The sequence below is a fragment of the Clavelina lepadiformis genome, chromosome 7 (genome assembly GCF_947623445.1).
Source record: "Clavelina lepadiformis chromosome 7, kaClaLepa1.1, whole genome shotgun sequence".
In the NCBI taxonomy this organism is placed as follows: Eukaryota; Metazoa; Chordata; class Ascidiacea; order Aplousobranchia; family Clavelinidae; genus Clavelina; species Clavelina lepadiformis.
Genome location: NC_135246.1, coordinates 16699056 through 16716190, shown reverse-complemented (window position 1 = coordinate 16716190; position 17135 = coordinate 16699056). Strand labels below are relative to the sequence as shown.

The 17135-nt window shown below is 33.7% G+C and overlaps 1 protein-coding gene and 1 long non-coding RNA gene across 2 annotated transcripts; both read right to left on the bottom strand.

Annotated features, from left to right (window-relative positions):
• Positions 1-7379: 7379 nt before the first annotated feature.
• Positions 7380-8161, bottom strand: LOC143465392 (uncharacterized). The gene is made up of 3 exons (XR_013118611.1): positions 7968-8161; positions 7613-7689; positions 7380-7465 (listed from the first exon to the last, which is right to left on the bottom strand). It is a non-coding gene; the product is annotated as an uncharacterized LOC143465392 (long non-coding RNA).
• Positions 8162-10402: 2241 nt separating this feature from the next.
• LOC143465409 (uncharacterized) lies at positions 10403-14517 on the bottom strand. The gene is made up of 4 exons (XM_076963664.1): positions 14157-14517; positions 13764-13872; positions 13570-13654; positions 10403-12132 (listed from the first exon to the last, which is right to left on the bottom strand). Exons 1-4 carry the CDS (start codon positions 14300-14302, stop codon positions 11285-11287), a joined length of 1188 nt encoding a protein of 395 aa, XP_076819779.1. The 5' UTR covers positions 14303-14517; the 3' UTR covers positions 10403-11284.
• Between the last annotated feature and the right edge of the window lie 2618 nt (positions 14518-17135).

Below are 17135 nucleotides of genomic sequence, written 5' to 3'. Positions count from 1 at the left end.
TCAGCATTTCACTAAAGGTTGATTTGTTTTATGGTGATTTTATTTGTTACGACTGCAAAGTCAAACAGATAAAAGTGGCGACTGATAAAGTTAATCAATAAATTTTAAAATCAAACTATGTTTGCAGAAGCGCTGTTTTACAATGTTCAAAGAATGACTATACTATAACCTTTTTCAACTGAACCATTTTGCAACTGTTACTGCTGAAAATACCACTTAGAGTTAGCAACGTTCATTTATGGTTGAAAATACAAAACTTAAAAATTAAAATAAAGCGTGACTTCAAACGATACACTTTGCCTTTATAAAGCGCCCAGATCTATCTATACTATAGTTATTTTTATATTTATCCATGATTTAGCAAATTTTGCAAATGACCGTCAAATAAAAGCAATTCATTGTAATGATATTACCTGAGTGAGCCATGTAACGTAATGATATGCTCTACCAAAAAATGTCGTAGAAATTATGTCCACAAGATAATATTCGAATCGGTTTTCTTTAACTATCTGGAAATATAGGACAAGAAGCATTCACCACAGCTGGCCGAAGTACTCATCTTTTACTCATGGAAACATATTTTCTACTTAGATCTACCTTAGAGCTGCAATTAAGACCAAATTTAACCATCTGGATAGACATCTTTTTTGTTACGCTTACACCTTTTGCTTTCGAGGCATAAAATAGATGCTTTAACTTCCATTCAGCCTTATTCGTTAAATAAAACCATGAAACCACTAAACTTATCACTTCAATTGTGTTGATGGCAGTAAAAGCACAACAATATACTTGCACTTACGAAGAGTTTACTTAGCCTTGTCAGCACTTCATAACAAACTCGTTCATAACAAATTTAAACAATAAAAAGTGGCGCATTCCAGGTTTAGCGAATAAACTAGCAATGGAATGTGTTTGTTTAAGTGTTATTTGATAACTGATGTTTCTCATGCAATCGATGTTAATCTTATGCATGAATTGAAAAGTAATAAATTTTAAACAAATAATATATAGCTGTTTGTTGACATCGGGAATTACTTTTTCAAATCCGATCCTCGCTTTCACTTTAGGGTTTTGAAAAGATAAAACTGTCCAATGCACTCGATTCAAATTACAGTAATCTAAATTATGATTTGTTACTAAAGTTCCTGCATTATGATCAATATCGGGAACAGCACAAACCTAGCAAAATTTATGAGAGTTGCTTTTTAACCTTATAAGTATAGGTCACATAGATTGTTGTTAAGAAGAAAACTATGCAAAAAATTGATTTTAGCTATTGTAACGAAAATTCTCTCTTTCGTGAAGCCTGGCTTAATTTCACGTCTACGGTTAACCGCAACACTTTTAACTGTGAGTAACTATACACTGTAGTGTTGTCAAGCGAATAAAACAAACCGATAATCTTTAAAAAACCACATTTAATTGGCCACAGCCAAATACCGTCGACCAACCCTGGCCCAGAAAACACGCACAACTTATATTTAACATGGATACCCAACCATGGGGTAAAAATAGATAGAAAAAAAAAGCAAAAGATGCTAATTGATAAAAATGTTACAAACGAAAACACGATGGTGCGCAACCACACAATACGTGAGAAACGGAGTTCGTAAATTTTTTTAAGGTTTTATTGGAGTTGGATTTAGATTAGAAGGTAAGTTTTGGTTACTATGTTTTAACATGTAAGTTAGATAAGCAAGAAACTGTGAAAATAGCGTTGAACGCACGACTTTTTCGGAAAAATTGTGACGGCCAAAATATAATCATCAACCGACTTCGTGAAGAAAATACACTTTTTATTCACGAGCTATAGTTATGACCCCATTAGACGACTATACTGTAAGTTATACCAGAGTCTTATGCTGTTCGCTTCATTGCTTGTCGTTTATGTCTGTTGTACTTTACTTTAAGACACTCAGATATAGTTTAAGGTGTTTCTATCTAAGTTGCTGAATCGAATATACTTTTGGAAAGATTTCAAACAACAAACGGAGATTTTGGAGCAAGCTCTTTGATAATTTAAGTTATTCTTACCAAATTACCAAATTACCAAAAAGTCCGATCAAAAATTTAGACAAACCGAATCGATGTCTGTCAAACTCGATTAGAAAAAACCTTAAACAAATAATATTATGCAAATCTCAAACACATCACCACTTCAGCAACAAAGTAAACAAGGTATTTCAGCAGACAACTCTCCATTACGTTCGTATCTTATCAGAAACAAGAAGGAACACAAGCACAACAAATTCACTCACATTTGTCTTTGTAGTTATTGTAGGCCTAGTTATACCATTAATATTAACTTCTAAAATGCCTGGCCTACTTGAAAGCAAGCAAACAGAATGAAGCCAAGCAAAAGTGTACATAAAATGCCGCAAATATTACATACTTGTTTATACACTTCATATATATTTAAAATTAAAATCAAACAATAATGACGAATTGCTCACAGTAAAGAAGACTTGTTTTACAGTTAATGGCTTGTAACTTAGTTTGTAAGTTATGATTATTTTTCATTTATCAACGTAGATATAAATTTAAATGATAACAGAAGTTCATATCGCAAATTGATGAGAAAATGTTCAATAAAATAACATAAAAAGTAAATAATTTATACCGGTGTTGGGTCAATTTCGTTCTAGGTAGTGTGACGTAATAATGTCGCATGAATCAGCGCAATTTTTTCGATCAAAATCCTTGTATTCAGGGTAAGTTTGTATTGTTCGACATTTGTAAATTAAGTTGCTAACCTTGTAGGTTTTCCCTAAACATGTGGGCAATCTCCACGGTTTTCGAGCGGAAAAATTACGCTGAGTCATGCCAAATCTCTACTACACAACGACCTAGAACACATTTGGCACTACACAAGCAATAGTTTACACATTAATAATTTTTTATGTACAAGACAGAAAAGAGACATTACGAATCAATCGTTTATGAACTATGATTTTGATGAATTATTATGAATTATGAATTATGATTGCAAAATTTATGCGAGTTGCTATTTACCCTTAAGTATAGGTCATATAGCTTGTTGTTAAATAGAGAGGTTAGTGTTAAGAAGAAAACTATGCAAAAAATTGATTTTAGGTTATTGTAACGAAAATTTTCTTTTTCATGACGCCAAGATTAATTTCACGTTTACAGTGAGCCGCAACACTTTTAACTGTGAGTAACTATACACTGTAGTGTTGTCACGCTAATAAAACAAACCGATCATCTTTAGAAAACCACATTTAATTGGCCACAGCCAAACACCGACCAACCCTGGCCCAGAAAATACGCACAGTTTTATGTTTTAACAAAGATGCCAAACTATGTGATAAAATTAGATAAGAACAAAAACCCAAAAGGTTCTTATTGATAAAAATGTTACAAACGAAAACAGGATGATGCGCAGCCACACAATACGTGAGAAACGGAGTTCGTAAATTTTTTAAAGGTTTTATTGGAGTTAGATTTAGATTAGAAGGTAACTTTAGGCTACTATGTCATAACATGTAAATTAGATGAAGAATAAACTGAGAAAATAGCTTTGAATGCACGATAATTTTCTGAAAACATGTGGCGGCCAAAATATAATCATCAAACGATTTCGTGAAGAAAATACACCTTCTATTTACGAGCTATAGTTATGACCGCATTAGACGACTACACTATAACTTATACAAGAGCAGTGGTTTTCAACCTGGGGGTCGCCACCTCTGTGGGGGTCATTAGGCTTTTTAGGTGTCGCGAGAGCTTTCAATGAGTATAAAGTTAAAAGATATGTCTTTGTTTAACAGCAATATCATTTACTCGTTTTTATTTTGCCATTGTGAATGAACAACAACATTACATATGTTTATCTGGAAATTTTGGAAGAGGGTCGTGTGATTATATTGAGTTGCAAAATTGATCGCTGAATGAAACCAATATACTAGAGCAGGGGTTCCCAACCGGTGGTACGCGTACCACTAGTGGTACGCGGGAGCTTTTCAGGTGGTACGGGAGCAGCTCTCCGTTTCATGCGATATACAGTATAGTAGTATAACAATTTAATTTTGAGTTGCTAAAATATGCGAACAACACTTTTATTTCTTTCATTACTAAATTCTCTGCACTCAGTAAGCTACTTTTGTCGATCTTGCTCCCTGCTGTCATTGTTATTAATACAATGCTGCTGTGCGAATACTGGATCAAATTAGTTGTTTTGAAAATAGTGGTACGTGTTGACAATCCGTGGTGGCTAAGTGGTACGAGAACATAAAAAGGTTGGAAACCCCTGTACTAGAGTCTTATGCTGTTCGCTTCAATGTTTGTCGTTTATGTTTGTTGTACTTTACCTTGAGACACTCAGATATAGTTTAAGGCGTTTCTATCTAAGTTGCTGAATCAAATACACGTTTGGAAAAATTTCAAACAACAAACGGATATTGTGGAGCAAGCTCTTTGATAAAATAATTTAAGTTATTCTAACAAATATTTCTTATAATTCACCTCAAAATAATCGAAATTAAAAATGCTAAAAACTTTGGTTTTAAAAAATTACCAAAAAGACCAATCAAAAATTCAGCCAAAATGAATCGATGTCTGTCAAACTGTATTAGAGAAAACGACAAACAAAAAATATTATGCAAATCTCAAACATATCACCACTTCAGCAACAAAGTAAACAAGTTATTTCAGTAAACAACTCCCCATTATGTTCGTACCTTATCAAAGAACACAAGCAAACAGAATGAAGCCAAGCTAAAATGTAAATAAAATGCCGCAAATATTACGTACTTATGTATGCACTTCATATATATTTAAAATTAAATTCAAACAATAATGACGAATTGTTTTCAGTAATGAAGAATTGTTGTTTTACAGTTATTGGCTTGTAACTAACTAGTTTGTAAGTTATGAATAATTATTTTTTTTTCATTTATCAACGGATGTAAATGCAAAAGATAACACAAGTTTATATCGCAAATTGATGAGAAGTTGGTTCAGTAAAATAACATAAAAAGCAAACAATTTACACCGGTTTTGAGCCAAATAATTCCAGGCAGTGTGACGTAACAATGTCGCAAGATTCAGCACAAGTTTTTCGATGAAAAATCTTGTAATCATGGTAAGTTTGTATTGTTCCGTATTTGTAACTTAAGTTGGTAACTTTATAGGTTTTCCATAAACATGTGGGCGATCTCCACGGTTTTCGAGCGGAAACATTACGCTGAATCATGTCAAACTTCTACGTCACAACACCTGAAACAAATATGGCAACCGAAACCAATTTGGCACTACACCAACAATAGTGTAATCATTAAGAATATTTTATGTACAGGACAGAAAAGTACATTACCCATCATTCATTTATGAGTTATGATATTGATCGCTTATTCTTTTCAAACTATTATCTGTTAAGTCGATAATTGACTGCTTGTCGTCATTCCAGTCAGTGACAGTTTCATATACATGCTTTGCTTGCAAATACGCCGTCTCTGCTTCCATAAGTTGTTTGTCGGCCTCATATGCAGCTCCAAGGTTGTGATAACAATGCCCAACAACAAGATAAAATTTGGCATCGTCACCAAATGCTGCTTTCATCAGAAAAATAGCTTGTTTGTTGTCTTCGATTGATTGCGAATAAAAAGAAGTATTATGAAAACACAAAGCTTTGGGGAATAAGCACCAAGCGAGTTTTTCGCATTTGGTTTTTAAGTCAACTTCTGTCACTCGAAGCATGTCGTCAATAATTTCATCCATAAATCCAAATTGACTTTTGAATTCGTTGCGGTTATTTTGACGAGACATTTCTTCAGCGATCTTCGTCAAGCAATAAGCTGTATTTTGCAATTTATCAAATTTTTGTTCACCGCTATGTAATGTTGCAATAACCTTAAAAGCACATCTCAGCAACATGATAGAACATTTGTAATCTTTTCCAATAAAATCTTCAGCTAACTGAAGTAACTCAACGTCACAATTATTGCAAATATCTTTGGCTGCAGATGAAAAGTTTGCAGAGTTTAAATCCGATTGAAGATCTTTGCAAAATTCTTTTGCTTCTTCCATTTGATCGGTCTCAAACAAGCATCGTACCAAGTTGATGACGTGATTTATTTTGTGATAACCTTCCACTGAACGTACGATGCGTCGTAAAATAGGAATTGCGTCATGAAACCTCTTTTCTTTCATATCTTGCTCAACTAAGCCTATTAAAAAGAAATATGTTAGTTATTTAATTGCTATATACCGTTTGTCAAAAAGTTACCCATAACATGTCGTCGTCGTACATGAAAAGAATGTAAAACAGATAGTGCAGAACTGGGTAGAAGGTAACTTCTTCTAAATTAAATCGCTATTCCAATTTTAAATTTAAACGGACCCTTTATCTGTTTGTTGTTTTGTTTTTTTTTGTGCGTTTTTGTTTGTATTTTTGTCTTATTTTATTCCTTGCATTCATCCCAATCTTAGACACGTTTATCTTGTGGCGTTCGAGTGACTTTTTCTTTACATCGACCACAGAATCTGACTTTTATAAAGTTGCGCGTCTCTTCCAGGAATATCTCAAGTATAAGAACTGATCGCTCACAAACTGCTTGTGTTAATCCAACGCTCAAGTATAAAGCAAACGGAAATTTCGTCAATATCGCGCTAACTTTTAAATCGACTTCTTTTCAAGAAAGTGCTTACAGTTTTCTCATAGCAAACAACATGCGTGAAGGCCAAATCGCAAATCACGAACGATACAAATCACGCACTTTTTAAATCAAATGTTTGTTTACAACAAATAAATATGTGAAAAGTTTCTGTGCCGCCTACTGACAGCATCCTACTATCTCTTTCGCAGATGAGGTTTTCCGTGTGAAATAAATGAAGCTGGAAATAACGAAGATTCGCTTAATGAATTAAATTAATTAATTAATGATTTAAACTAACAGTAGAATCGATATCGTCCAGCATTTCGGAAAAAAGCTTTTTTACATTAGTTGATTTTATTGACTTTACATTTGCAAAGGCAACTCGTAAGCTGAAAATTCCTCAGATTGAAATAGTCCAATGAAAGTGTCAGGGGATATTTTTACACCCGTGCTTATTTTCGTGGCGGTGTTGGAATTTGTGTTTTTTTAGTGTGTGGCGCTCGGTTGGAGAGTGCTCCGGCAGATTTGATTTAATTCGACGTTGGGGTTTTGAGTCTTTCGGTCAAACTTAAAGAATAAACGAAGTTTTGTATCTCCGGTTCTACACGGTTACACAGAGGTTTCGACTTAACGACCTTTGGCAGACAGTCGGAAAACAAGTGTTACAAAATGTAATTTTTTAAATTCTTGATTTGTATACCAAATGCAATTATCATTGTTTGCAAACTCAGCGTCAATACTTGATATAAGTTAAACACGAAATTACTTTGTAATTGTATCGATTCCTGACTTGTCAGTTTTCTTCCTCCGCCAAATCTGACTGCTCCTGTCGAGGACGTGGTCGGTTGCTCCTGTACAGTTGAAGACAATCATATGGAATAGCAAAACAATTAATCGAAGTACTGTATATCCTAGAAAACTTACAAGTTTACAACTTGCAACTTGTAAACAATTTTGACATATTATTTTGTTTGAAATACTAAGTTGTTCGATCATACTTTCCACTGTCCAGTTTCGAGGAAAGGATTCTACACTGTTGGAGTCCATGTGGATTACTTTCCGGCATGTTGGGCAACTTTAGTGAAAAAATGGATTCAGTAACTTCATATAAATAAGTAGCCTAAAACAGTAGTGTTTGTTTAAGAGCCAAATGTTTTCAGTGTATTACAGTATATCTACGATATTTAATATAGTTTTCATTCTGTTCATTGTTTTTTTGGTTCCAGAACGAACTTTTTTTCTCTACATAGTTTAGTTTGTTTGCTTTATTACAAATTGTTCAGCTGAAGCAAACGTGTAACGCACCAATAACAACGAACAATCAGCTTATCAACCTGTATATTTACATTATACCTTAGTGATGTCGTCGATGTTCGAGAATATTCCACCAAGCAAACATGACATAAATTGTGTCCACAAGATAATATTCGAATCGGTTTTTGAAAAGTATCCAGACATATAGGACAAGACAAATCGGGAAAACTGACAGCGGTACCCATAATTGAAAATTTTGTAAATGACTATCGGTATTTATCTAACTACCTTTAAATGCTAAAGTGAATTGTTAGAAGTTACTGGCCTATATTTTTTCAAATTTAAATAATAATTTTTTGGTGTCATATGAGGATAAGAACAGTCAATAAAGTAATGTTTAGCTGGTCTAGTAATAAATTATTAAATGTTTTTGATGATTTTCGTGATTTACTGTCAACTATAGCTATTTTTGCAGCAATGTGAATGTGCCAAACACTAACACTAGCCTATAAAACCTTATAAAACGTGGCACAAACATCACCATCTTTAAGTGTTTTCCCGGTATTGATATTTACTCTATGCGGGGTTAAGTTTTCTTTTAAACATTGAAAAAATATTTTGATTGTCATAGAATTCCTTTTAACATAAATATTTGTATCTTCTATTAAAATTTGCTGCCAAGATATTATTCTTGAAAATAATCACGAAGTGGTAGTCTTTAGCCAAGGATTACAAGTTTATGTTGCTGAATTTTTAATTTCTCATTGTCAAATGGTTTCATTTCAAACATTCACTAAAATACTCGTACTCCATATAACGAGAACGTTACTGTATAGATCTACTCTGGTCGAGACATTGTACGTAGCTACTCAATATAAAAGCAAAGGCATATTTCTCAGATTTAATATTTGTGATTGTTCGGATTTTGACGAGACACGTTCGAGCTCGGCTTGACTACCCACGAATGTTCGAATCAAAAGCTCATGTTCACGAACTCAAGTTATTTTCGTAGCTCTACCACACTATATCATTTGCTATCAACAAAAACTTAAACCACGAGGCAATTGTTCGATGTTACAGTAAGTTCGCAGCTAAAACTGTTTATGATATTTATATATTAATTTAACTATGTAACCTGCTGCTAAGATCTGCTAAAGCTTACATTTACTTACTCATTCTACTTACTTACTTATAATTACTTGGACCATATTACCCATAAAAATAGTATAAACTTATCACTTTATCTGTTGCAATGTCGAGACATCAAGTTTACCCAAATCTGTACGTTTTAAAGAGCAGATACCTCCGCTTTTGCATCGTCCACCTCAGCATTTTACAAAAGGTCGATTTCTTTTACGGTGGTTCCGTTACGTGTTTTCGGTGGTTCTAGTTGCTATGACTACAAAGTCAAGCAGATAAAAGCGGCGACTGCTGAAGTTAATCAATAATTTTAAAGCCACACTATGTTTGCAGAAGCAATAGTTTGCAGATAAAATAATTTCAAAATAAACCTCATTCGATTCAAAGGTACATTGTCATGAACAGTAGAACGGTATTTTACAGAGTTTAAAAGTTGTTCCCAATCTCCTTCATACTACGTTAACATATAGAGACAAATCGGTATTGTGTGCTGTGTAATTTTGCGATAAAATAAATATCAGCATTGTTTGCGCTAATGCGCTGCAGATGCAGCGAGGACTTTTTGTCTGGGAGACTGTATGCGACAACGTTGTCATTACAATTTTCTCACAATTTCAAAAGCTGTCTTTTTATTGATGAGCTAATAATAATAAGTGTAGTGTACTGTGCTGTTTTAATTTAACTCACTTTACAAGGCTATGTATCTTATAGTGTTTGTACAAGCTGGTGCTTTAGCCGAGCAAATATTTGCTGCTTTAGCCGGTAAGATTTTGTTTGGATATGTTTCTATTTAGCGCAAAATTTTCAAATCCTGCAGTGAGTAGCCTACTTCACCTGTAACGAAAGAACAAATAACACTTTGAACAATGTGCGATGGTCGAGCAAGAATAACTTGTAGTAGGCCTATATCAGACAGGGATCTGCGTTGGTTTAAAATATTCGATTTCATAAAATATTTTCTTTGAAATGAAATCAAATTTAAAGCAAAGCTTGTAATTATGAGTAACATTGCATTTTTTAGTCAGTACAATTTTAGTAACCAATGTTGACTGTTTGACTTACACATACTTGCGCATAACCGTAATAAGTATATTGCCTGTTATTTCTAGCCTGGTTTTACGGTTAGTCACTAAATTTAGTGACTTTCTGCTATCTCTTCATTCATAAAGCTGTACCTTTTTAGGTTGAACTTTGTCGTCATAAAATACCGTTCCAAGTGATCAAAGCTGGTGTGCTCTAGCAACTCAATGACGAAGCATATTTTTTACGGACCAGTAAAAAAATATCGGCGCTATACTATCTAACCGTTACAAATATTTTATAAGAAATGCAAGAAATTAGCTTTTATAAGATGTTGATTTTTGCACAGGCATCTGAGTTTGAGAATTTTCCTCGTAGCTATAGTAGTAGCTAATAACACATTACAATAATATCTGAGTAACATAATAACATTCTACATAATATACCATATACAATTAGTAAAATGAAGACATTAATTTCAACTATTTAAATTTCTGTATTTCAATACCTGTGCTTTGCAATTGATGTTATTATGCCTGGTGGCCAGTGGCAATCATAGTATTGCGAAAAATACATGTCATATTATCACACACGGCTCGACTTAAACTTGAATAATTGAAGCACCGAATATTACATCATAGTAGTTAATAATCGGGTCAGAAAAGTGGAACAATAACAAATTTGCTAATTAATTGTGCATGAAGAATTATGATATATTATACAGTATATAATAACTATTGTATGTTAGTTTATTCTCTAAGTTCATTTCGTGATGATGATCGGTCAATAATTGCACTATACGGAGCAAAACAGTACAACTTCAACGATAATAACGTTTCAATGAAGAACTACATTAAGCAATTAAGCAATAATTAAGCACAGTTGACCACTTAATGTTGCCAGAGCGCAATTAAGATAGCGTTTTATACCTTCGATGAACAAGCGCTCGCCACAATAATCAAACATAGTTTTGTACGCAAATGTACCTTTCACTGCTTATGGAAATGTATTTCCTGTATTTCCCCTTAAATATTTATATGTTTTCACCTTGATTTCATTTTCGTCATAACAGATATTCATAATTTTTATTGCGGTCGTTCCTCGTTTTTCGAGCGGAAAAATTACGCTGAATCATGTCAAACTTCTACGTCACAACGACTGAAACAAATATGGAAACCGAAACCAATTTGGCACTACACCAACAATAGTGTAATCTTTAATAATATTTTATATACAGGACAAAAAGGATCAATCGTTTATGAGTTATGATATTGATCGCTTATTCTTCTCAAATTATTTTCTGTTAAGTTGATACTTGACTGCTTGTCGTCGTCGCCATTCCAGTCAGTGACAGTTTCATATACATGCTTTGCTTGCAAATACGCCGTCTCTGCTTCCATAAGTTGTTTGTCATCCTTATATGTTGCTCCAAGGTTGTTATAACAAAACCCAACAACATGGTAAAATTTGGCATCGTCGCCGAATGCTGCTTTCATCAGAAGAATGGCTTGTTTGTTGTCTTCGATTGATTGCGAATAAAAAGAAGTTTTATGAAAACACAAAGCTTTGCGGAATAAGCACCAAGCGAGTTTTTTGCATTTGGTTTTAAAATCAACGTCTGTCACTCGAAGCATATCGTCAATAATTTCATCCATAAATCCAAACTGACTTTTGAATTCGTTGCGGTTATTTTGACGAGACATTTCTTGTGCGACCTTCGTCATGCGAAAAGCTGTATTTTCCAGTTTTTGAAGTTTTTGTTCACCGCTATGTAATTTTGCAATAACCTTAAAAGCACATCTCAACAACATGATGGAAGATTTGTAATCTTTTCCAATAAAATCTTCAGCTAACTGAAGTAACTCAACGTCACAATTATTGCAAATATCTTTGGCTGCAGATGTAAAGTTTGCAGAGTTTAAAGTCGATTGAAGATCTTTGCAAAATTCTTTTGCTTTTTCTATTTGATTGGTTTCAAACAAGCATCGCACCAAGTTGATGACGTGATTAATTTTGTGGTAACCTTCCACTGAACGTATGATGCGTCGTAAAATAGGAATTGCGTCATCAAACCTCTTTTCTTTCATATCTTGCTCAACTAAGTCTATTAAAAAGAAATATGTTATTTAATTAATTTGCTATATACCGTTTGGTAACTTCTTCCAAGTTAAATCGCAATTGCACTTCTAAATTTAAATGGACCCTTTGTCTGTTTATTGTTTTGTTTGTTTTTTGTGCGTTTTTGCTTATATCTTTTGTTTTATTTTATTCCTTGTATTCATCCCAATCTTGGACACGTTTATCTTGTGGCGCTCGAGTGACTTTTGCTTTACATCGAACACAGAATCCGACTTTCAAAGTGACTCGTCTCTTCCAGCGATATCTTAAGTATAAGAACCGAGCGCTCCCAAACTGCTTGTGTTAATCCAACGCACAGGTATTAAGCAAACGAAAGTTTCGTCTGTATCGCGATAACTTTTAAATCGACTGCATGTCATAATGGTGCTTACCGCTTTCTCATAGCAAACAATATGCGTGACGGCAAATCACGAGCGATACCCATAACGCACTTTCTAAATCAAATATTTATTCACAACAAATAAATATGTGAAAAGTTTCTGTGCCGCCTACTGACAGCATCCTACTATCTCTTCCGCAGATGAGGTTTCCTGAGTTAAATAAATGAAGCTGGAAATGACGATGATTCCGTCCGAAAAAGACGTCCAGCGTTTAGAAAAAAACTTTGTTTACATTATTTCATTATTATTGACTTTACATTTGCAAATGTAACTCGCAAGCTGAAAATTCCTCACATTGAAATAGTCCAATGAAAGTGTCAGGGGATATTTTTAGGCACCTGTTTTATAAGCGCTGCATTTTAATGTAGTATCAACAAACTTATAAGGCATTTGTTTACGGTGTAAGCTATTTATTATTATTTAGAGTTTGTTTTCATATCTAGTATCCCGTTAACTGTTATGGAGCTTTTTATCTTAGTGTGTCCGTGAACTGTTCGTTTACTTCACTATTATACAGTAATTTAGTCCAGTGTGTGTGTGTTAATATTATTTTGTTTTGGCACGGTGCATTACTTCATTTGTCTGTATTCTTAACGGTTTTTATAACTGCTCGCGCACTGCCGTACTTTTTTACCAACTACATGTACATGGTTTTAGGTCATTTCTTGTGACGCGTTACTCAGCTATTCTTGAGGACCTAGTTGGTAATCAGCGCCGCTTATTTTCGTGGCCGTGTTGGAATTTGTGTTTTATTTAGTGTGTGGCGCTCAGCTGGAGAGTGATCCGGCAGATTTGAAGTAATTCGACGTTGAAGTTTTGAGTCTTTCAGTCAAACTTAAACAATAAACGAATTGCTGTATATCCGGTTCCACACGGTTACACAGAGGATTCGACCTTCGGCACACAGTCGGAAAACAAGTGTTGCAAAGTGTAATTTTTTAAATTCTTGGTATTTAGACCAAATGCAATCATTGTTTGCAAACTCAGCGTCAATACTTGATATAAATTAAACACTAAATTACTTTGTAATTGTATCGATTCCTGACTTTTCTGGTTTCTTCCTCCGCCAAATCTCGCCGAGCCTGCTGAGGAGGTGGTCGGTTGCTCCTGTACAGTTAAAGGCAATAATATGGAATAGCAAAAGAATTAATCAAAGTATATCCTAGAAACTTACAAATTTACAACTTGCAATTTGCAAACAATTTTGATATATTACCTGGTTTGAAATGCTAAGTCGTTCGATCATATTTTCCACTGTCCAGTTTCGAGGAAAGCATTCTACACTGTTGGAGTCCATGTGGATTACTTGCCGGCATGTTGGGCAACTTTAGTGAAAACAGGTATTCAACCATTTCATATAAATAAGTAGACTACTATAGTATTGTTTGTTTAAGAGCCAAATGTTTTCAGTGTATTACAATATATCTACGATGTTTAATATAGTTTTCATTCTGTTCGTTATTGTTTTTTTTGGGCTTTTAGAACAAACTTTTTTTCACTGCATAGTACAGTTTGTTTGCTTCATTACAAATTGTTCAGCTGAAACAAACGTGTAATGAACCAACGGCTACCAACAATCAGCTTATCAACCTGTATCTTTACATTATACCTTAGTGATGTCGTCGATGTTCGAGAATATTCCACCAAGCAAATGTGACAAAAATTGTGTCCACAAGACAATATTCGAATCGGTTTTCGTAAAGTATCCAGACATATGGGACAAGACACAACGTTATAACTGTCACCGGTACTCATAATTAAAAACCTTATAAATGGTTATCTGTATTATTAGAAATACCTTTATGTGCTGTAATTGCTGAAGTTAAGAAGAGTTAATGAAGTAATTTTTGCCTTGTATTTAATTTAATTTTTTTTATGATTTTCTTGATTTACTGTCAACTAGTGCTATATTTGAAGCAACGTGAATGTGCCAAACACTAACACTAGCCCATAAAACCCTATAACACTTGGCACAAACATCGTCAGTTTTAAGTTTATTCCCCTTCTTGATATTTACTCTATGCAGAATTAAGTTTTCTTTAAATAAATAAAAAAAATATTTTGATTGTCAAAGAATTTTCTTTAACATAAATATTTCTATCGTTTATTAAAATTTCCTGCCAAGACATTGTTCTTGAAAACAATCACGAAGCGGTAGTGCTAAGGATTACAAGTTAATGTTGCTGAATTTTCAATTTGTGACTGTCAAATGGTTTCATTTCAAACATCCATAAAATGCACGTACTCCAAATAACGAGAACGTTACTGTATACTCTGGTCGAGATATTGCACTTAGCTACTCAATATAAAACGAAAGGCACATTTATCAGATTTAATATTTTTGTTTGTTCCGATTATGACGTGAAACGTTCGGGCTCGGCTTGATTACCCACGAATGTTCGGATTAAAAGCTCAGGTTCACGAACTCAAGTTATTTTCGTAGCTCTATCACATTATATCATTTGCTATCAACAAAAACTTAAACCACGAGACAATTGTTCGATGTTACAGTAAGTTCACAGCAACAACTGTTTGTGATATTTATATATTAATTTAACTATGTAACCTGCTGCTAAGACCTGCTAAAGCTTACATTTACTTACTCATTCTACTTACTTACTTATACTTACTTGGACCATATCACTCATAAAAATAGTATAAACTTATCACTATCTGTTACAATGTCGAGACATCAAATTTACCCAAATCTGTACGTTTTAAAGAGCAGATAGCTCCGCTTTTACATTGTCTGCTTCAGCATTTCACTAAAGGTTGATTTGTTTTATGGTGATTTTATTTGTTACGACTGCAAAGTCAAACAGATAAAAGTGGCGACTGATAAAGTTAATCAATAAGTTTTAAAATCAAACTATGTTTGCAGAAGCGCTGTTTTACAATGTTCAAAGAATGACTATACTATAACCCTTTTCAACTGAACCATTTTGCAACTGTTACTGCTGAAAATACCACTTAGAGTTAGCAACGTTCATTTATGGTTGAAAACACAAAACTTAAAAAGTAAAATAAAGCGTGACTTCAAACGATACACTTTGCCTTTATAAAGCGCCCAGATCTATCTATACTATAGTTATTTTTATATTTATCCATGACTTAGCAAATTTTGCAAATGACCGTCAAATAAAAGCAATTCATTGTAATGATATTACCTGAGTGAGCCAGATAACGTAATGACGTACTCTACCAAAGAATGTGGCAGAAATTATGTCCACAAGATAATATTCGAATCGGTTTTCTTTAAGTATCTGGAAATATAGGACAAGAAGCATTCACCACAGCTGGCCGAAGTACTCATCTTTTACTCATGGAAACATATTTTCTACTTAGATCTACCTTAGAGCTGCAATTAAGACCAAATTTAATCATCTGGATAGACATCTTTCTTGTTACGCTTACACCTTTAGCTTTCGAGGCATAAAATAGATGCTTTAACTTCCATTCAGCCTTATTCGTTAAATAAAACCATGAAACCACTAAACTTATCACTTCAATTGTGATGATGGCAGTAAAAGCACAACAATATACTTGCACTTACGAAGAGTTTACTTAGCCTTGTCAGCACTTCATAACAAACTCGTTCATAACAAATTTAAACAATAAAAAGTGGCGCATTCCAGGTTTAGTGAATAAACTAGCAATGGAATGTGTTTGTTTAAGTGTTATTTGATAACTGATGTTTCTCATGCAATCGATGTTAATCTTATGCATGAATTGAAAAGTAATAAATTTTAAACAAATAATATATAGCTGTTTGTTGACATCGGGAATTACTTTTTCAAATCCGATCCTCGCTTTCACTTTAGGGTTTTGAAAAGATAAAACTGTCCAATGCACTCGATTCAAATTACAGTAATCTAAATTATGATTTGTTACTAAAGTTCCTGCATTATGATCAATATCGGGAACAGCACAAACCTAGCAAAATTTATGAGAGTTGCTTTTTAACCTTATAAGTATAGGTCACATAGATTGTTGTTAAGAAGAAAACTATGCAAAAAATTGATTTTAGCTATTGTAACGAAAATTCTATCTTTCGTGAAGCCTGGCTTAATTTCACATTTACGGTGAACCGCAACACTTTTAACTGTGAGTAACTATACACTGTAGTGTTGTCAAGCGAATAAAACAAACCGATAATCTTTGAAAAACCACATTTAATTGGCCACAGCCAAATACCGTCGACCAACCCTGGCCCAGAAAACACGCACAACTTATATTTAACATGGGGTAAAAATAGATAGAAAAAAAACGCAAAAGATGTTAATTGATAAAAATGTTACAAACGAAAACACGATGGTGCGCAGCCACACAATACGTGAGAAACGGAGTTCGTAAATTTTTTAAAGGTTTTATTGGAGTTAGATTTAGATTAGAAGGTAAGTTTTGGTTACTATGTTATAACATGTAAGTTAGATAAGCAAGAAACTGTGAAAATAGCTTTGAACGCACGATTTTTTCGGACAAATTGTGACGACCAAAATATAATAATCATCAAGCGACTTCGAGAAGAAATTACACCTTTTATTCACGAGCTATAGTTATGACCCCATTAGACGACTATACTGTAAGT